Below are 27496 nucleotides of genomic sequence, written 5' to 3' on the forward strand. Positions count from 1 at the left end.
ACTAGGAATCCTGTTGCAAATAACTAACCTCCCGACTCCCCAAAGCCTGTCCACCATCTACAAAAGGCACAGGTCAGGAGTGTGATAGATAACTCTCTGCTTGCCTGGATGAGTGCAGCTCCAAGAACACCAAAAAGCTCAACACCATCCAGGACAAAGCAGCCCAGTTGATTGGCACCCCAAACATACACTCCCTCCACCACTGAGGTCTAGTGGCAGCAGTGTGTGTACCATCTACAAGATGCACTGCAGGAAATCACCAAGCCTCCTTAGGCAGCACCTTCCAAACCCACAACCCCTACCATCTAGGAGGACAATGACAGCAGACACATGGGAACACCACCACCTGGAAGTTCCCTTCCAAGCCACTCACTATCCGGACTTGGAAACATATCACTGTTCCTTCACTGTCACTGGGTTAAAAACCTGGAACTCCCTCCCCAACAGCACTGTGGGTGTATCTACACCACATGGACTGTAGTGATTCAAGGTGGCAGCTCACCACCACCTTCAAGGAATTAGGGATGGGCAATAAGTGCTGGCCTAGCCAGCAACACCCACATCCCATGAATAAAAAAAGACAAAAAAAAAAAAAAAGTCCATCCCCGACCAGCCTAGGGATGTTGAGCCTAACTGCAGTGCCTCAACCAGCTCTTGACAGATGCAGGAATCAAGCTGGATATCTTCCCACCGATTTAGTTATCATATTGTGTACTGAGATAGTGGGTTTGAACTCAAGCATAAAAAAACCTTAATATTTTATATTAACTCATTTCTTAATTTCACCTTTCTGCTGAACCAGGTTTCCCTTCAACCCATGCAAGTAACAGAGAATAGGCTTATGTTTGTGATGGATTATTTTTCAGCACCACAGATTTCAACAGTAATTGCTCTGTCATACCTTCTTTGTAGGCTTCTACAATTTGCTGTATTTGTGCATTATTGCGAGATGCTAAGATTTCAATCAGAACATCCTCTGATGTTCCAGCACCCTGTAGAGGAAAAAGAAAGAAGGGTGAGAAAGAGGAGCTCAAGACATGACATTAGAGTAGAGTACAGTTACATACAATACACATGTAGCATATATAGAGTCAAATCTGAAAGTTTGCATTGAACCAAGTGGAACAGGAATATCCAAAGTCTGTTTTAGCCTGCATCATAACTACTAACTAGTGAATGATTAACTGGTCATAACAGTAGTACAAAGTAAGGTTACACTTCAGTCCCAGAGCTAATGGTACAGCAGAAACTGGCAATTTTGCCTAGCACATCTAAGTGGATATTCATGCTCCCCACATGCCTCCTCCATCCCTTTCTAATATTCACCCACACCTTCGTCTGTGTTTACTTAACACGATATAAATCACACTGGTCGCCTTGAATTAAATGATGCTTCATCTCCACTACAGCTGAGTTTAGGCTGATGAACTGGAGAAAAAAGGTATCCACTGGCCCACAAAGTTACCTCATGTGGATACGATCTTTCAGGTGGGCGTTTTGGGTGAACTCTGTATGGCAACTGTCAGCTGTGGAACTGGAGCTCAGCAGTCACCACAGGTGGGGAAAGGAGGAGGAAGGGCAATGAGAATTTTTGTATATAAAAAAAAGTCTTGAAGTTGCTTTTGGTGAGTCAGTCTCTTGCCTTGTGCTACACTCAGCATGCATGTGAAACGTGTTAATGAATGATGTCCACCCACTACTACAGGACACAGCTTTATTACTAATGGCTAGAAACAAAAAAGGTGTAAACCCCTGGAGATTTGCCTCAGGGAGGGCTCAGGATTGATCAGCAGGATGTAGAGAGAAAAGAATTAATGTAAAAGAAAACACAAAGAAGAGCATGGAGAAGGAAGGTGCAAAAGATATACAAACAATGCCAAGTATAACTTCAGGCGATCAGGGACCATGAACAGGCTGGGATTCTTCGTTAGTAAACAAAAGGGAGAGGGGTAACCCAAAGGAGGTCTTTAAAGACTGGAAAGGGGTTCAATAGGATTGACCAGAGAAAACCTTGTGGAAGAGACCAAAACTAGGGGCCATAAATATAAAGATAGTCACTAATAAATCAAATACAGAATTTAGGGGGAAAACCATCTTGGAACGAAGTCGGCTTTTAAAGAAAAGTGAATAAGCTAGACAAGCAGAGGGAGAAAGGGTGTGGCTGAACAGTGGGTAGATGGAGGCAGCTTCAACACCTGCATTGACCTGCTGGGCAAAAATAGCCAGTTTGTGTTGTAAATTCTATGCAATAGGAGGCTGCTAGTCATCTCCAATGACCTTGGGTGAAGTTGTGGGGTGGGGGGGGGGAAAAGAAGATGAAGTGCCACCCAGCTCAGATACTTGTTTGAAGTGATACTAGGCCAGGACAGGCTTGCAAAATGACTCCTTCCCCCAACCCCCACCCCCCCTCAGACTTACTGTTCTTGTGCCATTATGTTACTATGGTTGTACACAGGCAGCTAAATGATTACAAAAGGACATCAGAAACAGACAGCATTCACCAAGTTGTGAAGCCTGGTTAAAACACAGGCCGGGATTTTCCTGCCCTGTTGCGGGTGGGACCTGTCTCAGGTGAGGCGGTGCCCCAGCCAGGAGTCCATTGACTTGCAGTTTATACTAACTTTAGAATTTCTTTGAGGAAGTAATAAAGGAGGAATGATGAGGGTAGTGTAGCAGAGGTTACTTGAATGGATTTTATTAAGGCATTTGACAAGGTCCCACATGGCAGACTGGTCAAGAAAGCAAGGTTTCATGAGATATGGGCTCCTTAGAACAGGAGGCTGAGGGATGACCTAACTGAGGTGCCTAGATAGGGTAGATCCATTTCCCCTGGCTGACAGGTCAATTACCAGGGGCATAGATTTACAGATAATTGGTAGAAGGATTAGAGGGGGCATGAGGGGAAAAAAAGCTTTCACCCAGAGGGTAGTGGGTGTCTGGAATTCATGGATGGTGGAGGCTGAAATGGTACCTGGGTCTGCACCTGAAAGTGCTGTAACCTGCAAGGCTACAGACCAGGTGCTGGAAAGTGAGATTAAAAATGAGCTATTTCAGCTGGTGCAGACATGGGCTGAATGACCTCTTTCTGTGCCATAGAAAAGTTCTCTTACACTGAAGCAGCCAGTGTAAGCTAACAATCACCAAGCTGAATGATAATTAGTTTGAATGAATTAAAAGAATGCAGTTCTAGTATGGTCAAGTCCCAGGGCACTATTTTACTGTCATTTACAAGATGGAATCTTTATATCATCTGCTGGACTTATTGGGTATAATATGTGGATAGCATTTCTTGTGGGGGAGGTGGTCTGGTACATTACATGCCTTTGAATCCCAAGCTCCTTAGAGATACACTATAGCTGTATACTCCAGCTATGGTCTGTATACTCCAGTTATCAGTAGGCATGTTTCATTCTGGATGAAAATTCTACTCTGCTTGCATTGCAAAATGTATACTGAAATTCCAGTTTCTAACACTAGCAGATTTTTTTTGCATCTACTGAGAGCATGTTGCCTGGCACTAGAACTCCATTGGTTCAGCACACAGACAATCACAGGCCCCATCAGCTGCTCAAGAGCATGTAGCACCATGCAGTCAATACAATCGTTCCAAAATAAAAATCAAAAAGTGTTGACACATCCTACAAAGACAAATGAATGAAATAATGCAAAGCAAGACCTACCTTTTCTCTTCCGGTACAGGACAATATCCAAGTGGAAAACAGGAGAGGAAGCAGGGCGAGGAGCCAAGAAGCAGTGGTTAGGTGATGCCAAGCTTAGGTACTAACAGCCTGCAGGTTGTAACAGAAAGGGAAGACTGAGGGAGGTAAGGAGATCCTGAGGAGGAGTGAGCTGGGGCAGTAAAATGGGTAGAGTCTCAGTTCAAAAAAGAACCTGAAGAATGGCAATTTTGAATCAATAACTACTAAATGTAGAGATAGCTGGCAAACATCATGTGCTTTGCAGGTTTCCAAAATAATCAGTTACCTTCAAAGCATCATGCAATTCCTTGGCATCATACCGAGCTGGAGGAAGGAGGAGAGCAACAATCAGCGACTCAAACTTTCCCGACAGCTCTGACTTCAGATCCTCAGTCAGGTCCTACGGCAAAAGGCAAATCAATCAATCAAATAAATAATCGTGCAGAGCTACAATGCAAAGGGTTCAACTCTTAATCAAAGCATTTCCTCCACCCACCTCCCCACCGCTCGAAAGATAAGTGAAGTGGTTTATTTAGCAGGAGATGCAGGATTAATTCTTAAGTGCTCTAACCAGGGCATCACAGAGCCAGGCTAGTGCCCTTAGGACAATTCTGCATGTCAAATATTAAAGGTGAACAATATTTACCAAGATGCTTCAATCAGAAACTCTATCAAATGACAATGTTTAGAACAATGACTCTATAGTCAAATGAGATCATGTGCCTTTGGAAAATCATGCAAAAAAACTCAGTCAAATTGCATTGAAATCATCTATGCCAAGCCATAGCAAGAACCCATTCTTTAAACAGCTTACATGTTTGCTTGTTCAGAATTAGCTGCTCCATTTAACCTTCACACACTCATCGGATTCTTCCGGGTCAAATGGTGGGCTTCCATTGTCATTTGCAGGCTGATTTAATAAAGTCAGCAGATGTTTGCAAGTTCATTATTTCAACTCAGCTCTCCATTAACCCTAGGCTTACAGAAATTAACGTAAGCAATTACTGACTTATTGTGGGCCTTTGCAGGAAAGTGTGCGCATGCAATCCATACGCATTAGGAGTAGGCCTCTCAGCCCAACAAGCCTGCTCTGCCATTCAATAAATCATGGCTGATCTGAATGTACCCTCAACCCCACATTCCTGCCTACCTCTGATAACAAAAGGGGTGAAAGGTTAACCAAGAGTCTATCTAGCTGTCTTAAAAAATATTCAAAGACTCAGCTTCCACCACCTTTTGAGGAAGGGTTCCAAAGACTCAACCCTCAAATAATTTCTCATCTGTCTTAAATGGGCGACCCCTTATATTTAATCACTGACCCCTAGTTCTACATTCTCCCGCAAGAGGAAACAGCCTCTCCGCATCCACCCTGTCAAGACCCCTCAGGATCTTGCGTTTCAATCAAGTCACCTCTTACTATAAATTCTGGCTGATACAAGCCTAACCTGTCCAACCTTTCCTGGTATTAGTCTAGTAAACCTTCTCAGAACTGCTAACGCATGCATTTACGTATTTCCTTAAATAAGGAGACTAATACTGTACACAATACTCCAGATGCTGTCTCACCAGTGCCCTGCACAACTGAAGCATAACCTCCCTACTTTTGTAGTCAATTCCCCTTACAATAAATGATAAGGATTCTATTTGCTTTCCTAATTACCTGTTGCACCTGCATACTAACCTAGTGATTCATGCATTAGGACAGCCAGATCCCTCTGATTCTGAGCTCTGCAATCTCACTTTTAAAGATAATGTTTTATTCTTCCTGCCAAAACTGAACAATTTCACATTTGCCAGATCTTTGCCCACTCACTTAACCTACATCAGTTTGCAGCCTCCTCATGTCCTCTTCACAATTTACTTTCCTACCTATCTTCATGTCATCAGCAAATTTAGCCACCATTCCTTCAGTCCCTTCATCCAAGTCATTTATATAAAATTGTAAAAGGCTGAAGCCCCAGCACTGATCCCTGTGGCACACCACTAGTGACATCCTGCCTCCCAGAAAGAGACCCATTCATGCCAACTCTGCTTCCTGTTAGCTAGCCAATCTTCTATCCATGCCAATATGTTACCCCCTACACCATGAGCTTCTATTTTCTGCCATAACCTTTGACGTGGCACCTTATCAAATGCCTTCTAGAAGTACAGCAAATCCACCAGTTACCCTTTGTCCACAGCACGTGGCTCCAACATGATTTCCCTCTCAAAACCAAGTTAATTCTGCCTGATTACCCTGAATTTTTCTATGTGCCCTGCCACAACATCTTTAATAATAGCTCCTAACATTTCCCCCATGACAGCCATAAGGCTAACTGGCCTATAGTTTCCTGCTTTCTGTCTCCCTCCCTTTTTGAATAAGGGAGTTATATTTGTCATTTTCCCCAATCTAATGGAAACTTGCTAAAATCTAGGGAATTTTGGAAAATTAAAACCACTGCATCAACTCTCTCACAAGCCACTTCTTCCAAGACCTTAGGGTGAAGTCCATCTGGACCTGGGGGCTCTGTCAGCCCACAGCTCCAACAATTTGCTCTATACCACTTCCCTGGTGATTGTAATTTGAGTCCCTCCCATTTCCTGATTTACAGCTATTTCTGGGATATTACTCATACCGTCTATAGCGAAGACCGAAGCAATATACCTGTTTAATTCATCTGCCATCTCCCTACTTTCCATTATCAATTTCCAAGTTGCACTCCCTATAGGGCCAATGCTCAATTTGTTAACTCTTTTCCTATTTAAATATCTATAGAAACTCTTTATTACCCGTCTTTGTATTACTAGCTAGCTTTATCTCAATTTTTTCCTCCTTATTAATCTACAACATTCTTTGCATTTTTTATATTCTTTCCAATCTTCTGACCTGCTACCTGTATTTGCGTAATTATATGCTTTTTTTCCTTTAAGTTTGATGCTGTCTTTAACTTTCGTTAACCACAGATAATGGTTCCCTTCCCATGAAATTTCTCTCATTGGAATGTATATGTCCTGCGTATTCTGAAATATCTTTTTAAATGTCTGTCCCTGAACTTCTATGGCATATCCCTTAACCTCATTTGTTAGTTCACTTTAGCTAGCTCTGCTTTCATGCCCTCATTGCCCTTGTTTAAGTTTAAAACATTAGCCTTGGACACTTGTTTCTCCCTCAAACTGAATGTAAAATTCAATCGTATTATGATCACTGCTACCTAGGGGTGCCTTCACTAGGTTATCAATGAATCCTCTTGTTGCTCAATACCAGGTCTAGTATAGCCTGCTCTCTGGTTGGCTCAAAAACATGCTGTTCTAAGAAACTATCCCCAAAACATTCCACAAATTATTCATCTGTGCTACCTTTGCCCATCTGATTTTTCTAGTCTATGTAAATTAAAATCCCCCATGCTTATTGCTGTATCTTTCTGGCAAGCTCCCACTATCTCTTCATTTATACTTTGTCCTACCATGCAACTACAATCTGGGGCCTGTACACCACTCCCACAAGTGACTTCTTGCCTCCATCATTCCTCATCTCAACCCAAACCGTTTCTATACCCTGGTTTCCTAAACTTAGGTATCGTCCCTCTCTGTGCTAAAAACCATCATTAAATTAACAGAAACACCCATTCAGCTTTTCCCAACTTCCTGTCCTTCCTAAATGTCATGGTCCCAATCCATGTCATTCTGTAGCCATTAGAGAGGTATGGATATCAGATCATATTTATTTCTACTTGCACTAATCAGTTGCCTGTTTTGTTTTGAATGCATTTAGATAGAGCCTTTAGTTTGTCCTTTTATTTTTGTTGCATCTAGCCTTGTGCTGATTTTCCCAATACTGGTGCCAGTGCCCCACAAACCAGCACTCCCTTCTCTCACACCATGCATGTATACTACGATTAGATCCCTTCCCAATGGTCTTCCCGCTAAATACCAAGGTATACCTCCATGAATGCACACTGCCCTCTGGTATCTTGCCCAGGAGGATAGCCTTCATGTACTTGCTGCAAATTAATATTGCACCATGGCAGTTTATAAAAAACCCCAAGGAACTTCATAAAAGTGTAAACAGAAAAAAAAAGCGAGGCATTAGGAGAGGTGACCAAATGCTTTTTGCCAAAGAGGTAAGCATTCTTTTTAACCAATTAAGGGCAATCACTAAATACTGGCCTTGTCAGTGACAAAATAAATAAAAATAAAGTCCAGTGTCGAGGAATGAGGCAATAGGGCTGGAGGAGAGGCAGGGCCATGGAGGGATCTGAACAAGAAAAGATGAAAAATTATAAAATCAAGGCATTGATGGACCAGGAGTCCATGTAGGTCAGCAGTGATGGGAAAACAGAACTCCAGAGTCAAGATACAGGCTGCAGAATTTTGGGATGAGTACCAGTTAATGGAAGATGGAAGTCTGCCCTGGAGTGCATGGTTATCTCCAGACATGACAATTCCAAAAGCACGAATGAGAACGTACACATCAAGTGTAACCTACTTGACTGCAGGGGCACCACAGTCAATCACAATCCTACCCTTAATAACACCTGGAAATGGTAACATTCCGTCCAGCTCTGTGAACAGTGGTCAGGAGTGGGAATCCTGACAGACTTGCTTCTTTGCCAAGTCTAGGATTGCTGGCATCAAGTATAGCGCCTGCTGTCACCACACAAGGGTAGCTGACTCAACATGGAACAAAAGCTTAAAAAGACAACAGCTTATTGCATAGCACACTGAGGTTGGTAATTCATTTTGGTGGCTTCAAGGGTACAAGAGTTTGGGGGAAAAAAAGTGTGGTTCACCAAAACTTACCTTCCCAACTACAGTTTTGTAGGCAAGAACAATCTGCTGGCGTTGGTTGTTACTTCGCCGTGCCAGTATATCCAATATGCCATCTTCATCAGTTCCTGTGAGCAATCAAGGCCTTATAACTATTTACTTTGAAAACATCAGTACCAAAAAGACCATTTCAGTATTTTGAATCGACAGGGAAACATCAACATGGGATTTTGCAAACTGCACCTCCAACTCAAATGGCACAAAACAAGACCATCTGGCGTGTTGAGAGTGGGTGGGTACAGGAGGAGTGAAATATCTTGAATCCAAACCCTAGGGCAATTGGTTTTGATTTCTCAGCACATGACAGGTGCTGAGAAGAAAAGTCTGTTGGGGTCATTTTGATTATATTAACACTAACGAGCAAACTGAATGCTTAATTTAAAATTAAAAATAAAATTCTTATTCCTCCTCATGCCATTTCGCTTCCAAGCTCTACCTTTATTTAAAAATCAAATTAAAAATATTCTATAATTAAATTTTCTTGTAAACACTACATACCAATCTTCAATGCATCCAGTGCCTCACCATAATTGATATGGTTCGAAAGGAGCATTAAATTTGGGATCCAATTAATTGAAAACTTAACTACAAAGACATTGAGTCAATTGAGGACTCATTTCCCTGACTGACATTGAGCTCGAGAAGGATTCCTTTTAGAATCAAAAACAGATCACTCAAACCTGAGGAAAGGTTGGTTCCAAGAGGTTAATGTTTTCCTAAACAAACAATTACCATTCAAACCACCTTGAGGGACCAGTCAACTTCTCAGATTAGAACTCAAGTCCCCAATTGGAACATTTGTTTGCCACTGCCTTTTGTTTTTCTCTTCCTCGCACAAGTCAATATTCGATGAGGACATAAATGACTGGTGGAACAGTCAAGTTAGCGTGTTGGAGATGACTTGGCCTGAAGGGATGAAAACACTGAGAATCAGCAGTAAGATGAGCTGGGGAAGCACTGATATGCACAAAAGTGTGTACAACAACACCAGGTCATTACGGAGCAAAAAATGACTGGTACCAGCAGCGGAAGCCCACAGTAACACGAGGGGCAACATTTCCCTCCCATCAGTGGGGGTGGGGAGGGAGGGAGATGTGCAGGAGCGGGCGGGTTCCCAATCAGCACCTCTGGTCAGGGGCGCGCCACCATTTCATGTGGTCAGGCCAATTAAGGCCAGCATGACCTGCGCCAGGAAGCGCTATTCACTCCCTGTGCGGGAGGGGATTCCCTGAGCTGGGAGTGCACTCTTCCACACATACGTGCACTCAGTGCTGCCTCAGGGAGATCAGCTCAGACTTGAAATATTAAATGAAGATGAGGAAAAACCGCTGCCATGTCCCCTCATGTGATACTGTAACATGAGTTGGGACATGTCCATAACTTTTATTTTAACACACTGAAATTTTAAAATCCCTCATGAAACCTCATCCCGCCCATGGATGAGGTTTCATGCTTTTTCAGAAGCCCGCCCGCCAACCTTCAGGTTGGATGGGCAGGTCCATTAATGGTTTCAATTAGTTTTTTTTTTAATGGCCTTAATAGGTCAGCGGGCATGCAGCCAAGTTGGCTGCGTGCCCGCCGACCTGAAATGTAAATGACGCAGGGTGACATCGGGACACATGCCTGACGTCACCCCGTGTCATTTTACATGACAGCGAGCAGGTCCTGCCCCCGCTTGCCGAACAGAAGATTCGGCCCTAGATGTTGTTCAATTAAATTTTAAGAGCAGAAGGGAAAATAGAGAGAGTGGCAGGTTAGAAGACGGGACAGAATATAAAAACAGCAACAACAAAAAAAACTACAAGGTTAATAAGGAGGGAAAATTGGAGTATGAGAAAGCTAGCTAGAAATAAAAAAATGATAAGAGTTTAGATATTTAAAGAAAAAAAGAGTTAACAGTGAGTGTTGGTCCTATAGAAGGGGAGTCTGGGGAATTAGTAATAGAAAGTAAGGAGATGGAAAATGAATTGAACAGGCATTTTGCATTGGTTCTCACTATATAGAGGATACAAGTAACATCCCAGAAATAGCTGTAAATCAGAAGTGGAAGGGATGGAGGAACTTGGGAACATTACAATCACCAGGGAAGTGGTACTAAGCAAATTGTTGGAGCTGCAGGCTGACAAGCCCCCAGATCCTGATGGACTTCATCATAGTGTGCCTGGTGGAGATAGTCAATACATTAGGAAATTTTAATTAAAACCAGATGAATCTGGAAAGGCTCTATGAGATTGGAAAATAGCAAATGTAACTCCTTTATTCAAAAAAAGGAGGGAGATAAATCAGGAAACTACAGGCCAGTTGGCTTAACATCTTTTGTAGGGAAGCTATTATTAAAGACACCAGAGCAGGACACAGCAGGTAATCAGGCAGAGTCAACATGGTTGTACGAAAGGGAAATCATGTTTAACCAATTTATTGGTGTTCTTTGAAGTAAGATGTGCTGTGGATAAAGGGGAAATGGCGGATATACTGTATTCAGATTTCCAGAAGGCATTTGATAAGATGCCACTTCAAAAGTTACTGCCAAAAATAAAAAGCTCATGGTGTAGCAAGCAACATATTGGCAATGGATAGAAGATTGAATCAAAACGTGCAGGGGTACAGGGAAAAGGCAGGGCAATGGCACTAGGTCAATGCTCATTTGGAGAACTGGTGCAAAAAAAGGGCTGAATGGCCTCTTTCTGCACCGTTAAAATTCTGTGATAAATGAATCATTTTCTGGTTGGCAAGTGTGGTGTACCACAGGGATCATAGCTGGGCCCTGTACTGGTCTCTTAAGGAAGGATGTAGATGCCTAAAGCAGTTCAGAGAAGGTTTACTAGACGAATACCAGAAATGGGAAGATTGTCTTAGGAAGAAAGGTTGGACAGGCTAGGTTTGTATTGCTGGGGTTAAAAAAAAAGAGCGAGAGATGACTTGATTGAAACTCAAGATCCTGGGGATCTTGACATGGTGGATGTGGAGAGGATGTTTCCTTTTGGAGGAATCTCAAACTAGGGGTCACCATTTAAAAATAAAAGGGGATTGCCCATTTAAGACAGATGAGGAGGAGTGTTTAAGGGTAGCGAGTCATTGGAACTCTCTGCTCCCACTGCCTTTTGATGAAGAGTCTGAATATTTTTAAAGGTAGAGCTAGGTAGATTATTGATGAGCAAGGGTGGGAGAGGTTATTAGGGGAAATATGGAGTTGAGGTTACAAACAGATCAGCCGTGATCTTATTGAGTGGCGGTGGGCTTGAGCAGCCTACTCCTAGTTAGTAGGTGGGAGCTTCATGCTGCATGAGGCCAGAACCCACCCAAGGCTGCAACAAGGGCTACAATAGGTCAGAGCCTTTTAAGATTGGGGGGTGGGGAAGAAAAAAAATCAGCTTGGTTTTCAATTTCTGTCCATGACCCCCATGATGCCCAAAGATGAGCATGAACAGAATCAGGCTGAGACTAATTCACCAGCACCCCCACAAGTAACAGCTTGCTAACTCACTATGTGGGCTCCTGCATGAGTAATTAGTCAGTTGGGCAAGGTTGTTCTTTTAGAATGGCACCAGGCAAGGGTTAATGGTCTCTCTCTTTCTCTCTTTCTCGTCCCTCCCCCTCCCCCTCCCCCCCAGTCAGGACATTGATAAAGGTCTGCAAAATTATGAGGGGTCTGGATAGAGCAGACAACATTTCCACTTTTGCAATTGTCCAAAGCTAGTAAATCCAAGAATTCAAAATAAACTTTGCTACTTAGCAAGTAGCGAGAATGTGGAATGGTTGAGGCAAAGAGCATAGATGCATATATGGGGAAGGTGGGGAGAATAGAGAGGTATGCTAATAGGGCAAGATTAAATAAAGTGGGAGGAAGCTCTAGAGCCAAATACAAGCACAGCTGTACTACAAAACTATAACACAAAAACAAAGCTTTTCTTGTCTCTTTACCAAATCCTTTCATCGCCTTGTGAAGTGTCTCAGCATCTTGGTTGGCATCAAAATCTGGAAAGTCATGGATTGTGCCACGGGTCCTTCCCTATGTACAGAAAGAGTCTATTATTTTAAATGTCTCATAGGCCTTTACCATGCAATGTATGCTTCAGACAAGGACACATTACAAAACATACATTAAATTACATAGGGACTCCACCAACACTTAGGGCAATTTTACCCACTGAGTAACTGACCCCGGAGCAGGGGGCTCAGATTCAACACCAATTTTACCCATTGAGTAATTGACACCGGAGCAGAGGGCTTAGATTTAACCCCTAGTTTGTAAGGACATTATCGGATCTGTTTGGAGTGGGGGGAGGAATTACTGTCGATCCAGTGGGAGGGTAAAAGGAAAAGCAGCCTGATGACATCCAATAACTAACGTATAGATGTTGTGACTCTGCTGATACACCTCTTGCACCCAATACATGACTCACATAAAGTAGCAAAGGGTAACTAACTATACCCTAACAAGAACTACAGCCTTCAGGAAAAGGTGACAAATTTATTTTCCTCATTTGTTCATGGTACATGAGCAACTCAGGCAAAGCCAGGATTTAATTGCACCCCCCACCCCCACCAGAAGGTGGTGAGCCACCTTGAACTGCAGCAGTCCATGTGGTGTAGGTACACCCACAGTGCAAGCTCAAGTTCTTTAGTTGTCTGATACAACAATAGCTTGCTAGGCCATTTCAGAGATCATTTAAAAAAAAGAGACATATTGTGGGTCTCGAGTCACATGTGGGCCAGACTATGGCAGACCTCCTTCCTTAGACACTAGTGAACCAGATGGGTTTTTTTAAAAAAATGATCATTTTGGTCATGAGACTAGCATTTCATTCCAGGTTTTTAATTAATTGAATTTAAATTCCTCTGAACTCATTGCAGTCCAACCCTCTGTTTTACTAGGGCAGTAACATTACACTACTGTTCAGTTCCCATAACAGGAGTATTGAGCAAAGTAGTAGACAGAGCCAGGTCAATAATTCTGGGGCCCCTCCACACCAGACACAATCCTCTCTCCATCCATTGGAGATATATTTTTAAAAAAAAGCATAGTAAAAGATAGACCTCTCAAACAGTTCAGCACTGCAGTAATCATATCAATTTACTACACTTAAAAGAAACACATTCACATGAGACCCCTGAGCACAGGCCCCATAGGCCTGTGTCAATTTGCCCCAGCAATGGATCAGGCAATAGCCCTTTGTTGTGATTTTGATAAACTGTCTTTATTTAATGCTGTAAAATATAGGCACCAAGTCACAAGGAAAATACCAGCTCAAACAACAAGAGCTTGGACAAACAGATAGGTTTTGAAAGAGGTTTTGAAGAGGAGAAAGATAGAGGAGGTAGTTTAGGGTCAAGGCAGCTGAAGGTACAACTGCCAATGGTAGAGTTGAAACCAGGGATACACAAAAATTCAGAGGTGCAGAGATCTGAGAAGTGGTTAGAGATAGGGAGCAATATGGGACTGCTACCCAAAGTCAGCCCCTGTTGGAGGTTAAAAGGTCTCCTCTTTCAGCAAGGGTCCTGTGCGAAATACGATTGGACAGAAAAAAAAGTTCCCCTTTAAATTTGCAGCAAGTGTTAGTATATTTATCATTTTTATTCAGAAGTCACAGGTGGCTAGCATAGGGACATTCAACAGTGTTGGACATCAGCCACCTATTGTTAATTGGGAATCCAAATTTGACCAAGTTCATTTCTTATAAAAAAAAGTGTACCATTAGATTCCAATACATGTATTATGCAAACTTAAAAGCATTTAGAATTAGAATGGTTAAAGCACAGGAGAACATACATTCCATGGTGGCTCTCTGCCAGAGTAACAGAGCTAGTCCCACTCCCAAACCCCTTTTCCAATACCCTGAAACTTTCTCTTAGATACTTATCCAATATCCTTGGGAAAACTACATTAGAGCCTGCCTCCACCACACAGGCAGTGCATTCCAGATCCTAACCACTCACTGTGTTAAAAAAAGTTCCACCCCCCTCATGTCAGGTCCTCTACCAATGGAAAGATTTCGCACATATGAAATCTCTCAACCTTCCTTTGACCCCCCCCAGCCCTGCAAAGAACCCCAGTTTCTATAAACTATGTAACTCGAGCCCTTCAATCCTGCAATAACGCAAGATCTCTTTGGCATCTTCTCTAAAGCCTTCATATGCCTAGAATGGGACACACTACTCCAACTGGAGGTAGAAGTAGGGTTTTGAGAAAGGTTTGCCATAACTTGCTTTTGTATAACATACTTTTCTGCACATGGTGGTAGAATGCCAAGTGTGAGTGTTTTGATCATTGATTACATTACTGATTTGTTACTGAATAGCTATAGGTGTTAAGGCATTTTCTACTAAAATAGTTCCCATGGCCAACAGGTGTAATTAGTCTGCTTTTTTATTAATTCTTTCTTAGGATGTGCACATCACTGGCTAGGCCACCATTTATCATCCATCCCTAATTGCCCTCAAGGTGGTTTGCTGCAGCCCATGTGGTGTAGGTACACCCACAGTGCTGTTAGGGAGGGAGCTCCCAGATTTTGACCCAGCGACAGTGAAGGAACAGTGATATATTTCCAAGTCAGGATTGGGGTGGGGGGGGGCGAGGGAAAAGAGAGAGAGAGAGAAAGAGATCTTGCAGGTGATGGTGTTCCCTGCTGCCCTTATCCTCCTAGGTGGTAGACGACATGGGTTTGGAAGGTGCTGTCGAACATTGCCCCACGGTTGAGGGTTGGCAAGGTCACAATTACCAAAGTTACACTGTATGCAATAAGCACATTAAAAATGACCAATAGAAAAAAAAGTGAACATGGACATTCACTTCACCACCAACCACCCCCCCATGCAACGTCATGAATGCTATGGGTGTATAACGAGCAACCATTGGTAGTTAAAGCACTGTCATTCTTGCTATTGCAGCCAGCTGCTCGCTCTGTTTTGCTGTTTACCTTCATGTTGTGCTTACACGGCACTAAAAAAAAACCCAAGCACCAGTGTTAGGGGGGTCCCGGGGGAAAGGGGTGTGCAGACAGTGGTTCTGGTGCAGACAGTGGTTTTGGACTGTCTCTACCTGTTGAGAAATTAGAGGATGTGGTGGGGTTAAATTCAGGTGCCACTGGGGCACGAAAACAGGCGGCGCCCGGAACACAGCGCGGTCTGAACTTGATGCAGTGGTCAAGCTGCAGTAAGGGTTTTAGTATTCAGCAGATGGAGAGAGAGAGAGAGAAAGTGGGTGGGGAGAGAAATCGCAGCGTTTGCCTCGGAATAATAATCGCGAATTAATATTAACTGTCACACGCAGGCGGAGTGAAAATAAAAAATCAGAGCAGCATCAAGATAACATTGTGATCATAAGCGCCACTGGAGTCCCTGCCACACCCATGGAAACTACAGCTGGATTTTTCCCCTCGATTCACAGCCTTTGTGATCCAAGAATAAGCCTTGCTCTGGATCACAAGACACCAGCTCAAGGCTGGACAGGCTGCCAAGCCACTCCCATTGCATTAACCCCTATTTACTATATACGATGGCGAGTCTCTCTTTTTAAGATTACCATACTAGTGCAATGTGCCAGCATCAAGTGTGGCATTGTGTTTGGTGATGCCAACTTTGTCTTGGCAGCAAAACTGGACCACCTTTTCTACTTCCATTCAATTATTACATCCACTACAGCCTTCAATTTAAAGTCTTGCCAATTACAATTCCTCACTGCTGTGTATTACATTACACTACCTTCACTGAAAGTTAGCTGCAAGTGGAACGTGACTTTTTTTTTCCTTCCCATTCATTATTGTCTTTCTAGTAATGCTGCTCAATTGATTTCAATACGGGACCAGCAGAAATTCTCTCCAATTAATTATTGGAAACTCTGAAGCCATATTCTTCAGTCCTAGTCACAAACTTACTTAGTTTCTGAGCCATCAACTCCATCCCTCTGCCTGATGGACGCCTGTCCAAGGCAGAATAAACCAGTCACAGCCTTGACTGATTGTGTGTTGGGTTGCCCCCATCCTTCTAAGCACAATTTGCTCCATCGCTGTCTACTTCCACCATCACCCAACTCTGCTGCTGTGTCCATCGGTCACTGGTCCAGCAATGCCCGGATCCAAAATCCCTCCCACTAACCTCCAGCCCTTAAATCCCCCAGGTCTGATTCAATTCTGGCCTCTTACACATCAGATTTTAAATCACTACCATTGCCATCCCCATCGTCAGGTGCCTAGGAGCATAAATAAGCTTGGTCAACATTATCTTGTTTTGTACTCTCCCAATTCCCCCCTCTTTCCTCTCTCCCTACCTCCAAATCATGACTATGGAATGGAACCTACTGGATTAGTGTAGAGCCAGCATGAACTTGATGGGCTGGAAGGTCTCCTGTGCCACAAATGACTATCGCAAGGTCAGCAGTGGGGAAGGTCCCTGATGATTGCACCATTCAGTGCCAATTGAAACCTCAGATAATAAAGCAGTTGTGTCCCAAGACTTGGGAAACATTCAGGCTTGGGCTGATGTGTAATTAACACCCACACTAACAATGATCATTTCCAAAGAGTCCAACCACCTCTCCTTGTCAGTCAGAGGCATTATCAAATTTCCCCACCCATCAACATACTTGGACAGGTTCACAACTGACCAGAAACTAGTAAGTGGCTCCAAGGTCAGAGGCTGGGAATTCAGTGGTGAGTAATTCCACAATAAGACTTTCCCCATATACAAAAGCACAAGTCACAAGTGTGGGGAATACCTCGAGTTGCAACTTGGGGGTAAGAAGCAGCTCAGCCAGGCATCCTCTTGTTTGGCACTCCATCCAGGACCTGAAACATTCATTCCCTCCACCATCAGCGCACAGTGGGAGCAGTGTACCATCTGCAACAGGCACTGCAGAACCTCCATCACAGAAGGGTAAGGGTAGCAGATACATGGCAACAATACCAAATTAGAGCTCTCCTCCAAATCTCACATCATCCAGGCTTGGAAATGTATTGCTGCTCCTCATTGGGTCAAAATCTTTTAAATTCCTATCTAAAGCAGTAGTGAGGATATATCCAAAACACATTTAAAAAAAAAGTGACTCATCATCACTATCAAGCACAATTAAGGATGGACAACAAATGTTGGCTTTGCTAATCGCAACACACACTCCCTCACTTTCTTTCCTTCCCCCTCCCACCCATAAAGATCAATTCTTGTCAGTGGAATTTTCCATAACATACGGTCCTAACTCTCCCGCACGTGTTGGGAGATTAGCAGTTATCTAGATAAATGTAGAAGCCAATTCACATACTTCCGGGTCATATGCATGGCAGTGAGATAATGACCAGGGTCTTTTGAGGAATGATTTGATTAGAATACCAGGAGTATCTACTAAACAAGACTGGTAGCAGAAATTTGATGAGAACAGTAAATAGTACAGGTAAGGGGAGATGGAGGCCATGTCACTGGAACATTAATGAAGAGGTCCAGGCTAACAGTCTGGGGGCATAGGTTCAAAACCAACCACAGCAGCTGGTGGAATTTAAGTTCAAGTAATAAACCTAGATATAAGAGCTAGTCTCTAATGGTGACCATAGCAACTATCATCAATGGTCATAAAAACCCATTTGGTTCACCAAGGTTCTTGGCTGAAACCCCATTGTACTCATTTGTGATTTGCATTTTAGCATCCGTTCTTGCAAAAATTAAGACAACTTCTAATGTTGTGTTTGCTGCAGAAGCAAATTAATTCTGTCATTTTCTTATGAAATTTAAATAAACATATACCCCTGTGTGTGTGTTTACACAGAAAACAAATGCCATTTAGGGAAGGAATTTAGCCATTCTTACCTGGCCTGGCCTACATGTGACCTCTGACCCACAGCAACATGGTTAACTCTTAATTGCCCTCTGAAATAGCCTAGCAAGACACTCGGTTCAAGGGCAATCAGGGATGGGCAACAAACACTGGCCCTGCCAGTGATGCCCACATCCCATGAAAGAATAAAAGTAGAGTATTTTTGCATCAAGCTGAAATATAGTAAAAATTTTGATGTAAAAAAGTTCAAGTTAGTGGTAGTTAACCACTTGCAGCTAGTTTACATCTAATTAAATGCTAGTTGTTATGGCTGGTCATTGCCTGACTAGTTGTAACTGGAGTATTTTAAAAATGGTACATAAATGCAAGTTTATTCTTTATTCCAAGGTAGAAGCCATTTACTTTGAACATCTCACTGGAGGTCAATTTAGCTCATTTAAAGTCTTAATTGTACACTTTTCCAATAAGCAAACACACCAGCCTACTGACAACTCCTCCAGTAACAAACAATTTAACTGTTCTACCTGTGTGCAAAAGGACTTGCACAATTCCCAGTATGACTCAACAACAGTCACCTGGAATGATGGGAGTTGAAGGAAAACTAGTTCCTAGAGAAAAAGCTCTATTTTTCTTTTAAGAAATAAAGGGAAGAATACACTAAATTGCTTTCTAATGTGGAATTTATAGCTAGGTTCATAAGTATCAGTATATCAAATACATCAGAAATAGGCAGTCTGCCTATACACAACAAGGAGTACATAGTTCAGTTTTGCAGATATGTTGCCTGGGCTGAAGAGTTTTAGTTTTGAGGAGAGATTAGATAGACTGGGGTTATTTTCCCTGGTGCAGAGGAAATTGAGGGAGAACATGATTGAGGTGTATAAAATTATGAGGGGCATAGATAGGAAGGAACTTTTCCCCTTGATGGAGGGATCAATAACCGGGGGCCGAGATTTAAGGTAAGGGGCAGGAGGAAGAATTTTTTCACCCAGAGGGTGGTGGGAATCTGGAACTCACTGCCTGAAAGGGTGGTAGAGGCAGAAACCCTCATAACATTTAAGTATTTGAATGTGTACTTGCAATAATGCCATGGCATACAAGGCTATGGGCCTAGTGCTGGAAAATGGGATTAGGATAGTTAGATACTTGTTTGACTGGCAGAGACTCAATGGGCCAAAGGGCCTTTTTCTGTGCTGTAGATTTCTAACACTATATGGCATATTTATTGACCTTCTCCTGCATGGAGAGTAACCTGATACTAATTAATAGAGTATCTCAGCAACATGGAAAATGTTTTAAGATTATTAATTGGCAGTATCTTCATAGAAAGCTGCTTTACAAACCATTTAATTTACTCAACGCACAATGACATGCAGTCAGTCAATCATCGAATGAGGACTCAAGTATTCATCAATGCTGAAAATAAATTTTCCCAAAAAAAGGTCCCTTCATTAAATGCCAACACTAATTTTGTGTCCTTGCAACACTTTCCTGAAATCTAGGCGTGGTATTCCTTAAACCTCTGCATATAGTCCAAAATGCAGAAGAAAGCAAACACACATAGCTGTTAGGCCAGCACTAGCTGCAGTAACTGAATCACTACTGATTATTCATGCTACACATAGGCTGCCTTGTGACAGATGAATTACAAATTCCACTTACCACGCCTTTGGCTGCCATGGTTCAGTCAGAGTTCTCTGTTTCAAACAAGCAAACAAATAATTTAATGTAGCGTTTTCAGTTTTCTTGAAGTAGTTCAATACTTTATTTTTGTAGAGACTAAATAAGACATCAAATCATTTCATAACACGGACAAACCTGCTTCAAAGGAGACTGAAAAAAAAAATGCAGTCTTATTGACTCATGGAAACTAAAGAGAGAAGGGCTGCCTTTTCTCTTGGGAAACCTTCGAAGGCTGCTTATGGATTGGTTGAGAGCCTGGAAACCTATTTAAATAAATTAGTCATAGCAGGAAGCTAGCCTATGAGGAACTACTAATCCCAAACTACTGCGGGTCTGCATAAAACCAGTCCTGAACTATCCTGTTAATGTAAAATAAACCCAGTTACTCAACTGGAAGAGTTTCCTTAGCAATGGCTTTCACTGGCACAGGGCCAAAAATGACATATCCCTGAAATGTGTTCAACCTTCTATGTTACAGTGTCGAGCAAGATCAGGGAGGAGAAGAAGGGAATTGTATGTTTTTAATCCCGCGCATCCCACAATATGTCTGTCACCCTCTGATATTAATTTCTGTCCCTAAATCATTATCTGAATTTTAATATAATTTCCTTTATTCAGCCCATGACCTTTGCTCCTCAGAATGTATTTTCTTTGCAAAGTTGCGAAGTATTTATAACACTGAAACAGGTCATTAGGTTCAAAAGGTCCATGCCAGTTTATATGCTCCACACCCACCATCCTCACCTCCTTTCCCTAATCTCATCAATATACCCTTCTACTTCTGTTTATCTAGCTTTATCTTAAATGCATCCATACTATTCACCTCAACTATTCCATATGGTATAGAGTTCCACATTCTCACCAGTCTCTGGGCAAAAAAGTTTCTCCTGAATTCCCTTTTGGATTTATTCTCTTATACTCTCTGGTTTTGGACTCCATGCAAGTGGAAACATCCCTTCTCCATCTATCCTATCAAACCCCTTCCTAAGCTTAAAGACTTGTACCAGGACATCCTAAAATCTTCTCTTTTCCAAATTAGGCACATTAAACCATTCTGTTTTCCTCTCCTGGCTATATAGGTTTGACCAGGTCAATTCTTCCAGTGCCAGAGAGGGTGGACAAAGGGCTCTACCAGCTCCCTTCCATGCCAGTTTTCCACCAGTTGCTACCAAGTCTACAGTGGGTGCTTATAAATTACTCTCTTCAATTTTCCTCTCACACTGAAAACCAGCTCAGGAAAGCAATGGAGAAGAAATGGAGGAAAGCAAACGTTGTGCTAGACCAGCTCACAGTGGTGATATGTGGTGTGTGCTGAGTTACTAGCAATTGGATGTTTTAAAAGCCACCGTATACCTGGAAGAGAGGATAACCAAACCTCATTTTCAGCACAATTGTGGTACAATTAAATAAAAAGAAATTGCATTCATATAACCCCTTCACCACTTCACAACATCCCAAATTACTTCATCGTCAATTAACTACATTTTTAGAGAAAAGCCAGCGTGATGAATGTGACCATTCATTTGCCATAGCATGGTTCCACAAACAGCAATGTTATAATGTCCAGGTAATGGACGTGCTTTAAGGTGTTGGTCAGGGACAAGGACATCAGGGAGAGCTCTTCTTCAAAATAGTCCCATGGGATCTACGATGTCCGCCTGAGAGGGCAGATTTGGTTTAGCAACTCATCCAAAAGTGGGTACCTCCAGTCTGCGATGGATTATCAACCTGGATTTTGTTTTGAAATCCTGGGAGTGAGACTTGAACCTATAACCTTCTGGCTCAGAGCTAGAGTGGTACCACTGAACCCATAATGAGTGTAGTCAACATAATCAAATTTTCAGAACTCATTGATGTATTTATAAGTTCAACAAACACCAAATAAAGATTTTCCACACACTTTATAATAACACATACCTAATTAAAGATATAGGAGGGCATAAGAGCAGAACATTCCAGCGCTCCCTGAGTGAATTGAAACCTGAACATTTCCATTCCTAATACCCGAACTCAACTGTATAAATGCAAATCTTCTAGATATTACACTTTTTTTTCTCTGTATATAAACACCTCCTCCTGACACTTGTCCAGGTCAATTCTCTGTCAGCAGATGTGAGTATCCCAACTCAGACACACTGGCCATACAGTAGGTGTTTCAGTAAAAAGAGCTGAGCTGGAATGAAAGTACTAAATGCATGTTTGGTGTTTCCAATGACTCAATAGGCAAGTGAATTACATGGTGCGACACTAAGTCATCCAGATCTTGGGTTGTTTTCTTTGGAACAGAGGAGGCTGAGGGGTGATTTAATTGAGGTGTATAAAATTATGAGAGGCCCGAGATAGAGTGGATCGGAAGAACCTATTCCCCTTAGCAGAGAGGTCAATAAACAAGGATTTGGATTTACATACATTGGTAGAGGGATTAAGAGGGGGGTTGAGGTGAAATCCTTTCACCCAGTTTGTGGTGGGGGGCTGGAGTTTACTGCTTGAAAGGGTGATAGAAGCAAAAACCATCATCACGTTTAAAAAATACTTGCATTTAAACTTGAAGTGTCGTAACCCACAAGGGTTACAGGCAAAGTTGGTACAGGCACAATTGACCAAATGGCCCTCTACTGTGCCTCAAATGTCTCTGTTTCTATGAGGTAGCTACTTCTGGTCCTGCTGGGTTAAAAATAGAAAAAAAATCAGCTTGGTTTCCTTCCTAATTTCCCAATGGAAAGTACATGTGCAGGATCACCAGGTAACAAGACGACCATGCACTCCTATGATGATCTCCATGGTTAAATAAAAGCAAAATACTGTGGATGCTGGAAATCTGAAATAAAACAGATAATGCTGGAAAAACTCAGCAGGTCTGATAGCATCTGTGGAGAGAGAGACAGAGTTAACGTTTCGAGTCCGTATGACCCTTCTTCATGGTTAAATAGCCTGTTGGCACCCATTGCCAAGGTTTACATAGGAAGAATGGACTGTTTACTTGGTTGAAGTGATGAAGGGCTATGTGGATCCATGGAAGCCTGTGGTAGGGTGAGTCAGCGCTTTCAGGAAAAGAAGGGTTGAAGAGGAGAAGAAAAGGCCAAACAGAAGCAAGGAAGGTCTGGCAATTAAAGGGGTCAATCCAAGTAACTGAGGAGAGCAGATAAATCGGCAATCTTTGTTTTTTTGAGAAACATGCAACCTCTCTGATCTAACAAAAGTGTGAGAAGTGTAAATAAATGTTGCATGGTCTTGCTCAAAGCTGATTCGCTGAGTTACAGAAACCAGGAGCATCAAGAGATATTCAAACAGAACAGGAGGCTGAGGTGTTTAATCTGGAGGAGGGGAGGAATTTCTAACACACATATTGTAAGTACCAGACAAGTCATGAAAAGTACAGCTGCTCAATAATATACTTGGAGAATAAGAGGCATAATTACAGTTCCAATCATAGTACCAGAGCAATTCATGGAATTTGGCCCGAGGCTCCACTCCAACATAGCTTGGATGCTTGACAAGATTAACTTCAGCAATTATGGTGTGGATATGAATGATATGAGAAACTACATTGGCGTAAACTTGCAATTAAATACATAAAACAAAAATATGATCACTTTACATGGCATCTTTGTTTGTACCATGTCCCTGAATCCAATTCACTGTGTCCCAGATTTCAACACTGGACAATTCTATATTTCCCTATATACTTGTCAAATATTTTTGATCCACCTTTTTAATTACCGATCATTAGAGTTAAAAGAACAGTGGGTGTCTTAAATAATTTAATGCAAACTGTTTCTACTGAATAATGAACAGTCAAAGTTAAGAGCATAGACTAATAGCATGTGTTTAATGTGTTATGAAATGGTGAACCGAGCAAAGATAATTGCCTCTGTTTGATGCAACAGCCCAAAGAGGTAGGTGTAGAAGTCAGGAGATGCAAGGATAGGGAATAGGCCACTGCAGCTGAAGAGAAAATGCACTCCGTGTTTTGCTTATAACAGGAGAATGATGTAATGTTTGATTCTGTGCCAAAATGCAAAATGTATCTGCCTCTTTACTCAGAGCGCTCCAACATCTCTGAAACTTAGGCAAAAGATCGGGGAAAAAAATCCATTTGCACAAGTTGACAAGTTGCCTAAATTGCAGCAGGAGAAGCCCCGAGGAAACTGAACTAAAACTGAATGAAACAATCACAGGATTATCACAGTGCTAAAATGAGTTGCACTGTATCTGTAGAAAAACAGCCTATAACTTGTATTCTTTTCACAATAAGGTGCTCATAGGAGCATTATCAAACAAAATTTGACAACGAGCCACGTAAGGAGATTTTTCTTAATATTCATTCATGGGATGTGGGTGTCGCTGGCTAGGCCAGCACCTTTTGCCCATTCCTAATTGCCCTTGAGAAGGTGGTGGCGAACCACCTTCTTGAACCACTCAGTTCATGTAGGCACACCCACAGTGCTGTTAAGGAGGAAGTTCCAGGATTTTGACCCAGCCACAGTGAAGGAACGGTGATACAGTTCCAAGTCAGGATGCGCCTGTGGTGGAGGGGGTGAATGTTTAAGGTGATGGATGTGGTGCCAATCAAGCGGGTTGCTTTTTCCTGGATGGTGGTGAGCTTCTTGAGCGTTGTGGGAGCTGCACTCATCCAGGTGAGTGGAGAGTATTCCATCGCACTCCTGACTTGTGCTGGTAGACAGGCCGTGGAGGTGAGATAATCACTGCAGAATTCCCAACCTCTCACCTGCTGTTGTACTCACAACCATTTATGTGGCTGGTCCAGTTAAGTTCCTGGTCAATGGTAACACCCAGGAGGCTGAGGGTGGAGAATTCAGCGATGGTAATACTGCTCAATGTCAAGGGGAGATGGTTAGATTCTGTCTTGTCGGGAATGGTCATTTCCTGTGTGGTGCAAATGTTACCTGCCCTTATCAGCCCAAGCATGAGTGTTTTCCAGATTTTGCTGTCTACAGACTTTGCTACCTGAGGAGCTGTGAATGGAACTGAACACTGTGCAGACTTCCCTACTCCTGCCCTTATGATGGAAAGAAGGTCATTGATGAAACAGTTGACGATGGCATCAACAACACCGGCCATCACTTGGATGATGATCGAGAGTAGACTGATGGGGCAGTAACTGGCTGGATTGGATTTGTCCTGCTTTTTGTGGACAGAACATACCTGGGTAATTTTCCATATTGCCAGTGTTGTAGCTGTACTGGATCAGGGTGGCTAAGTGTGCATCTAGATCTGGAGCATTAACAGGTCCAGGCAGTGGGCAATCGAGGGGGTCGTCTGACCTGACTGTCTGCCCCTATTCCAAGGCTACATTTGCGGCCGGGTGTCCCTGGAGAGGGAGCACACGGTGTCTGCTGGCACGGTCGAGGCCTTCCATGCTCGGTGGGCACCGCGGGGACTGGGGTGCTTTATCGACCCTCTTAATCAGATTTTGGTTTAATGTTTGTAAGTTTCCTTTAAACTTTGTCCTTGGTTTTTCAGTGTCCCTAATTTAGGGGCTGTGTTTATTTTGTCCCTGATTTTGTTAAGTTAGCTTATTTGGTTGACTCCAAAAGAGTTAAATCTGGAGTACAAGCCTTCAACACAAAAACCAGGTGTTTCCTGGACCCAGATCCTTTGCTTGCAATCAAATGCACTCAGTTGTTCCTTGATACCATGTGGACAGGATGACCAAAAGCTATGTCAAAGACATACAAGATTGCCAGCAGAGAGGTTTAAGAAGTGAATTCTAGAGCTTAGAGCCTAGGCAGCTGAAGGTATGACCACCAATGGTAGGGCAATGAAGAGCAGGGATGCACAAGGGGTCAGATTTGGAGGGGGACAGAGATCTCAGAGGTTAGAAAGCTAGGCAGGGACACAGAGGGTTTGGAGAGCAAGGAGGGATTTGAAAACAAGCATGAGAACTTTAGAATTTAAAATTTACTCCACTTTTGCCACCCATTACTGGGTTTAAAAAAGTCTTTTCTGTCTGCTGGTCAGCAATGTATTGGGAAGACTGACATCATTTTCTTCAGTCTTCGCTACAAACTGGGTTATTTAGCCATTGACTCCATCCCCCTCCCGGCAATTGTCTGAGGCTGAACCAGGCTGTACCCAATGTGGGCTTTGGACCACGCCATCACCGGAAGTCATCGAAAACTCTGCTACCAGCATTCTAACTCGTACCAATCACCCCTCTTGTCCCTGACCTCTCAGTTAAATAACGCCTCGATTTTTAAATTCTCATTGTTATTTTTAAATCCCTCCAAGGCCTTGACCTTCCCTATCTCTGTAATCTCCTCCAGTTCCATAACTCTCTGAGACATCTGCGCTCCTCTCTGGCCTCTTGAATATTCCCAATTTTAATCATTCCACCATCAGTGGCCCTGCCTTCAGCTGCTGAGGCCCTAAGCTCTAGAATTCCTTCCTTAAACCTCTTATCTTTCCTCCTTTAAGATGCTGCATAAACCTACCTGCATGGCTCAGTTTTTGATTATTTTTGTTTTTATTCGTTCATGGGTTGTGGGTGTCACTGGCTAGGCCAGCATTTGTTGCCTATCCCCTAGTCCCAAGGGCATTTAAGTGTCAACCACATTGCTGTGGGTCAGGATGACAGATTTCCTTCCCTAAAGGACATTAGTGGATGGGTATTTAACTCCAGATTTTTGTTGGATTCAAATTTCACCACTGGGATTCAAACCTGGGTCACCAGAGGATTAAAAACAAAAATACCTGGAAAAACTCAGCAGGTCTGGCTGAGTGTTTCCAGGTATTTTTGGCTTTGTTTTGGATTTCCAGCATCCGCAGTTTTTTGCTTTCACCAGAGGATTACCCTGGGTCTCTGGAATACTAGTCCAGTGACCATACCACTCTGCCACTGCCTCCCCCAGATATTTCCTCATGTGTCTCAGTGTCAAATTTTGATTTGTAACACACCTGTGAAGCTCCTTGGGGTGGTAGCTTATTTTCAGGGCGCTATATAAATACAACTTGTAGTTGTTACTTTAATGCTCACCGAGGTATGAAATTTCAATGTTGGCTCTAGAACGCTTTCCACCTTGGGGATCTGGTGTTAGCATTGAGTGTTCCTCAAAGCAAATATTTTACTCTTTCACTGCCGAACTAATGAACTGGGCAGTAAACTAACAAGCAGGCAAATAGCATAAAATTAATATTTTTACAGTAGTAGTACAGTAGTAGTAATACAAGCTTTGCCAACTCCTTGCGTAATAGAACATATTAAATAGTTCACAACTAATTGGAGTTAATCACAGGTTGTGATTCATTTCCCATTTCTTATCAGCTAAAAGGAGCTATTTACCTTAACTAATACCATTTGGATGTTCCAGATCGGACTGCCTATGAAGGCTGCAGATAAAACGCATTCATTCGAGCCTTTTGCAATACAAGAAAAATCCAAAAATGTTGACTGGGGCTTTGTTGATTTTTTTTTTAAAAAAGCTAGCAGCTCTTTGTGATTTGATTGTTCAATTCCAAATCAAATTTGAGAAAATTTGAAATTTTCCAGGGAAATTTACGTTGATGTTGTGATGTAGTTCCTTCCTCA

At 42.5% G+C, this 27496-nt stretch overlaps 1 protein-coding gene across 1 annotated transcript in view; it reads right to left on the reverse strand.

The window, feature by feature from the left end:
• LOC144668553 (annexin A5-like) overlaps nt 1-20191 on the reverse strand; it is a 36923-nt gene extending 16732 nt beyond the window's left edge. The window contains exons 1-6 of the mRNA XM_078530697.1: nt 20083-20191; nt 19927-19961; nt 12426-12513; nt 8478-8572; nt 3985-4098; nt 902-992 (exon numbers count right to left, since the gene is read on the reverse strand). Of these exons, the coding sequence (XP_078386823.1) occupies nt 902-992; nt 3985-4098; nt 8478-8572; nt 12426-12513; nt 19927-19944 (406 nt within the window). The 5' untranslated portion in view covers nt 19945-19961; nt 20083-20191. The remainder of the gene's footprint in view (nt 1-901; nt 993-3984; nt 4099-8477; nt 8573-12425; nt 12514-19926; nt 19962-20082) is intronic.
• Between the last annotated feature and the right edge of the window lie 7305 nt (nt 20192-27496).

The sequence above is a fragment of the Cetorhinus maximus genome, chromosome 27 (genome assembly GCF_964194155.1).
Source record: "Cetorhinus maximus chromosome 27, sCetMax3.hap1.1, whole genome shotgun sequence".
Classification (NCBI taxonomy): Eukaryota; Metazoa; Chordata; class Chondrichthyes; order Lamniformes; family Cetorhinidae; genus Cetorhinus; species Cetorhinus maximus.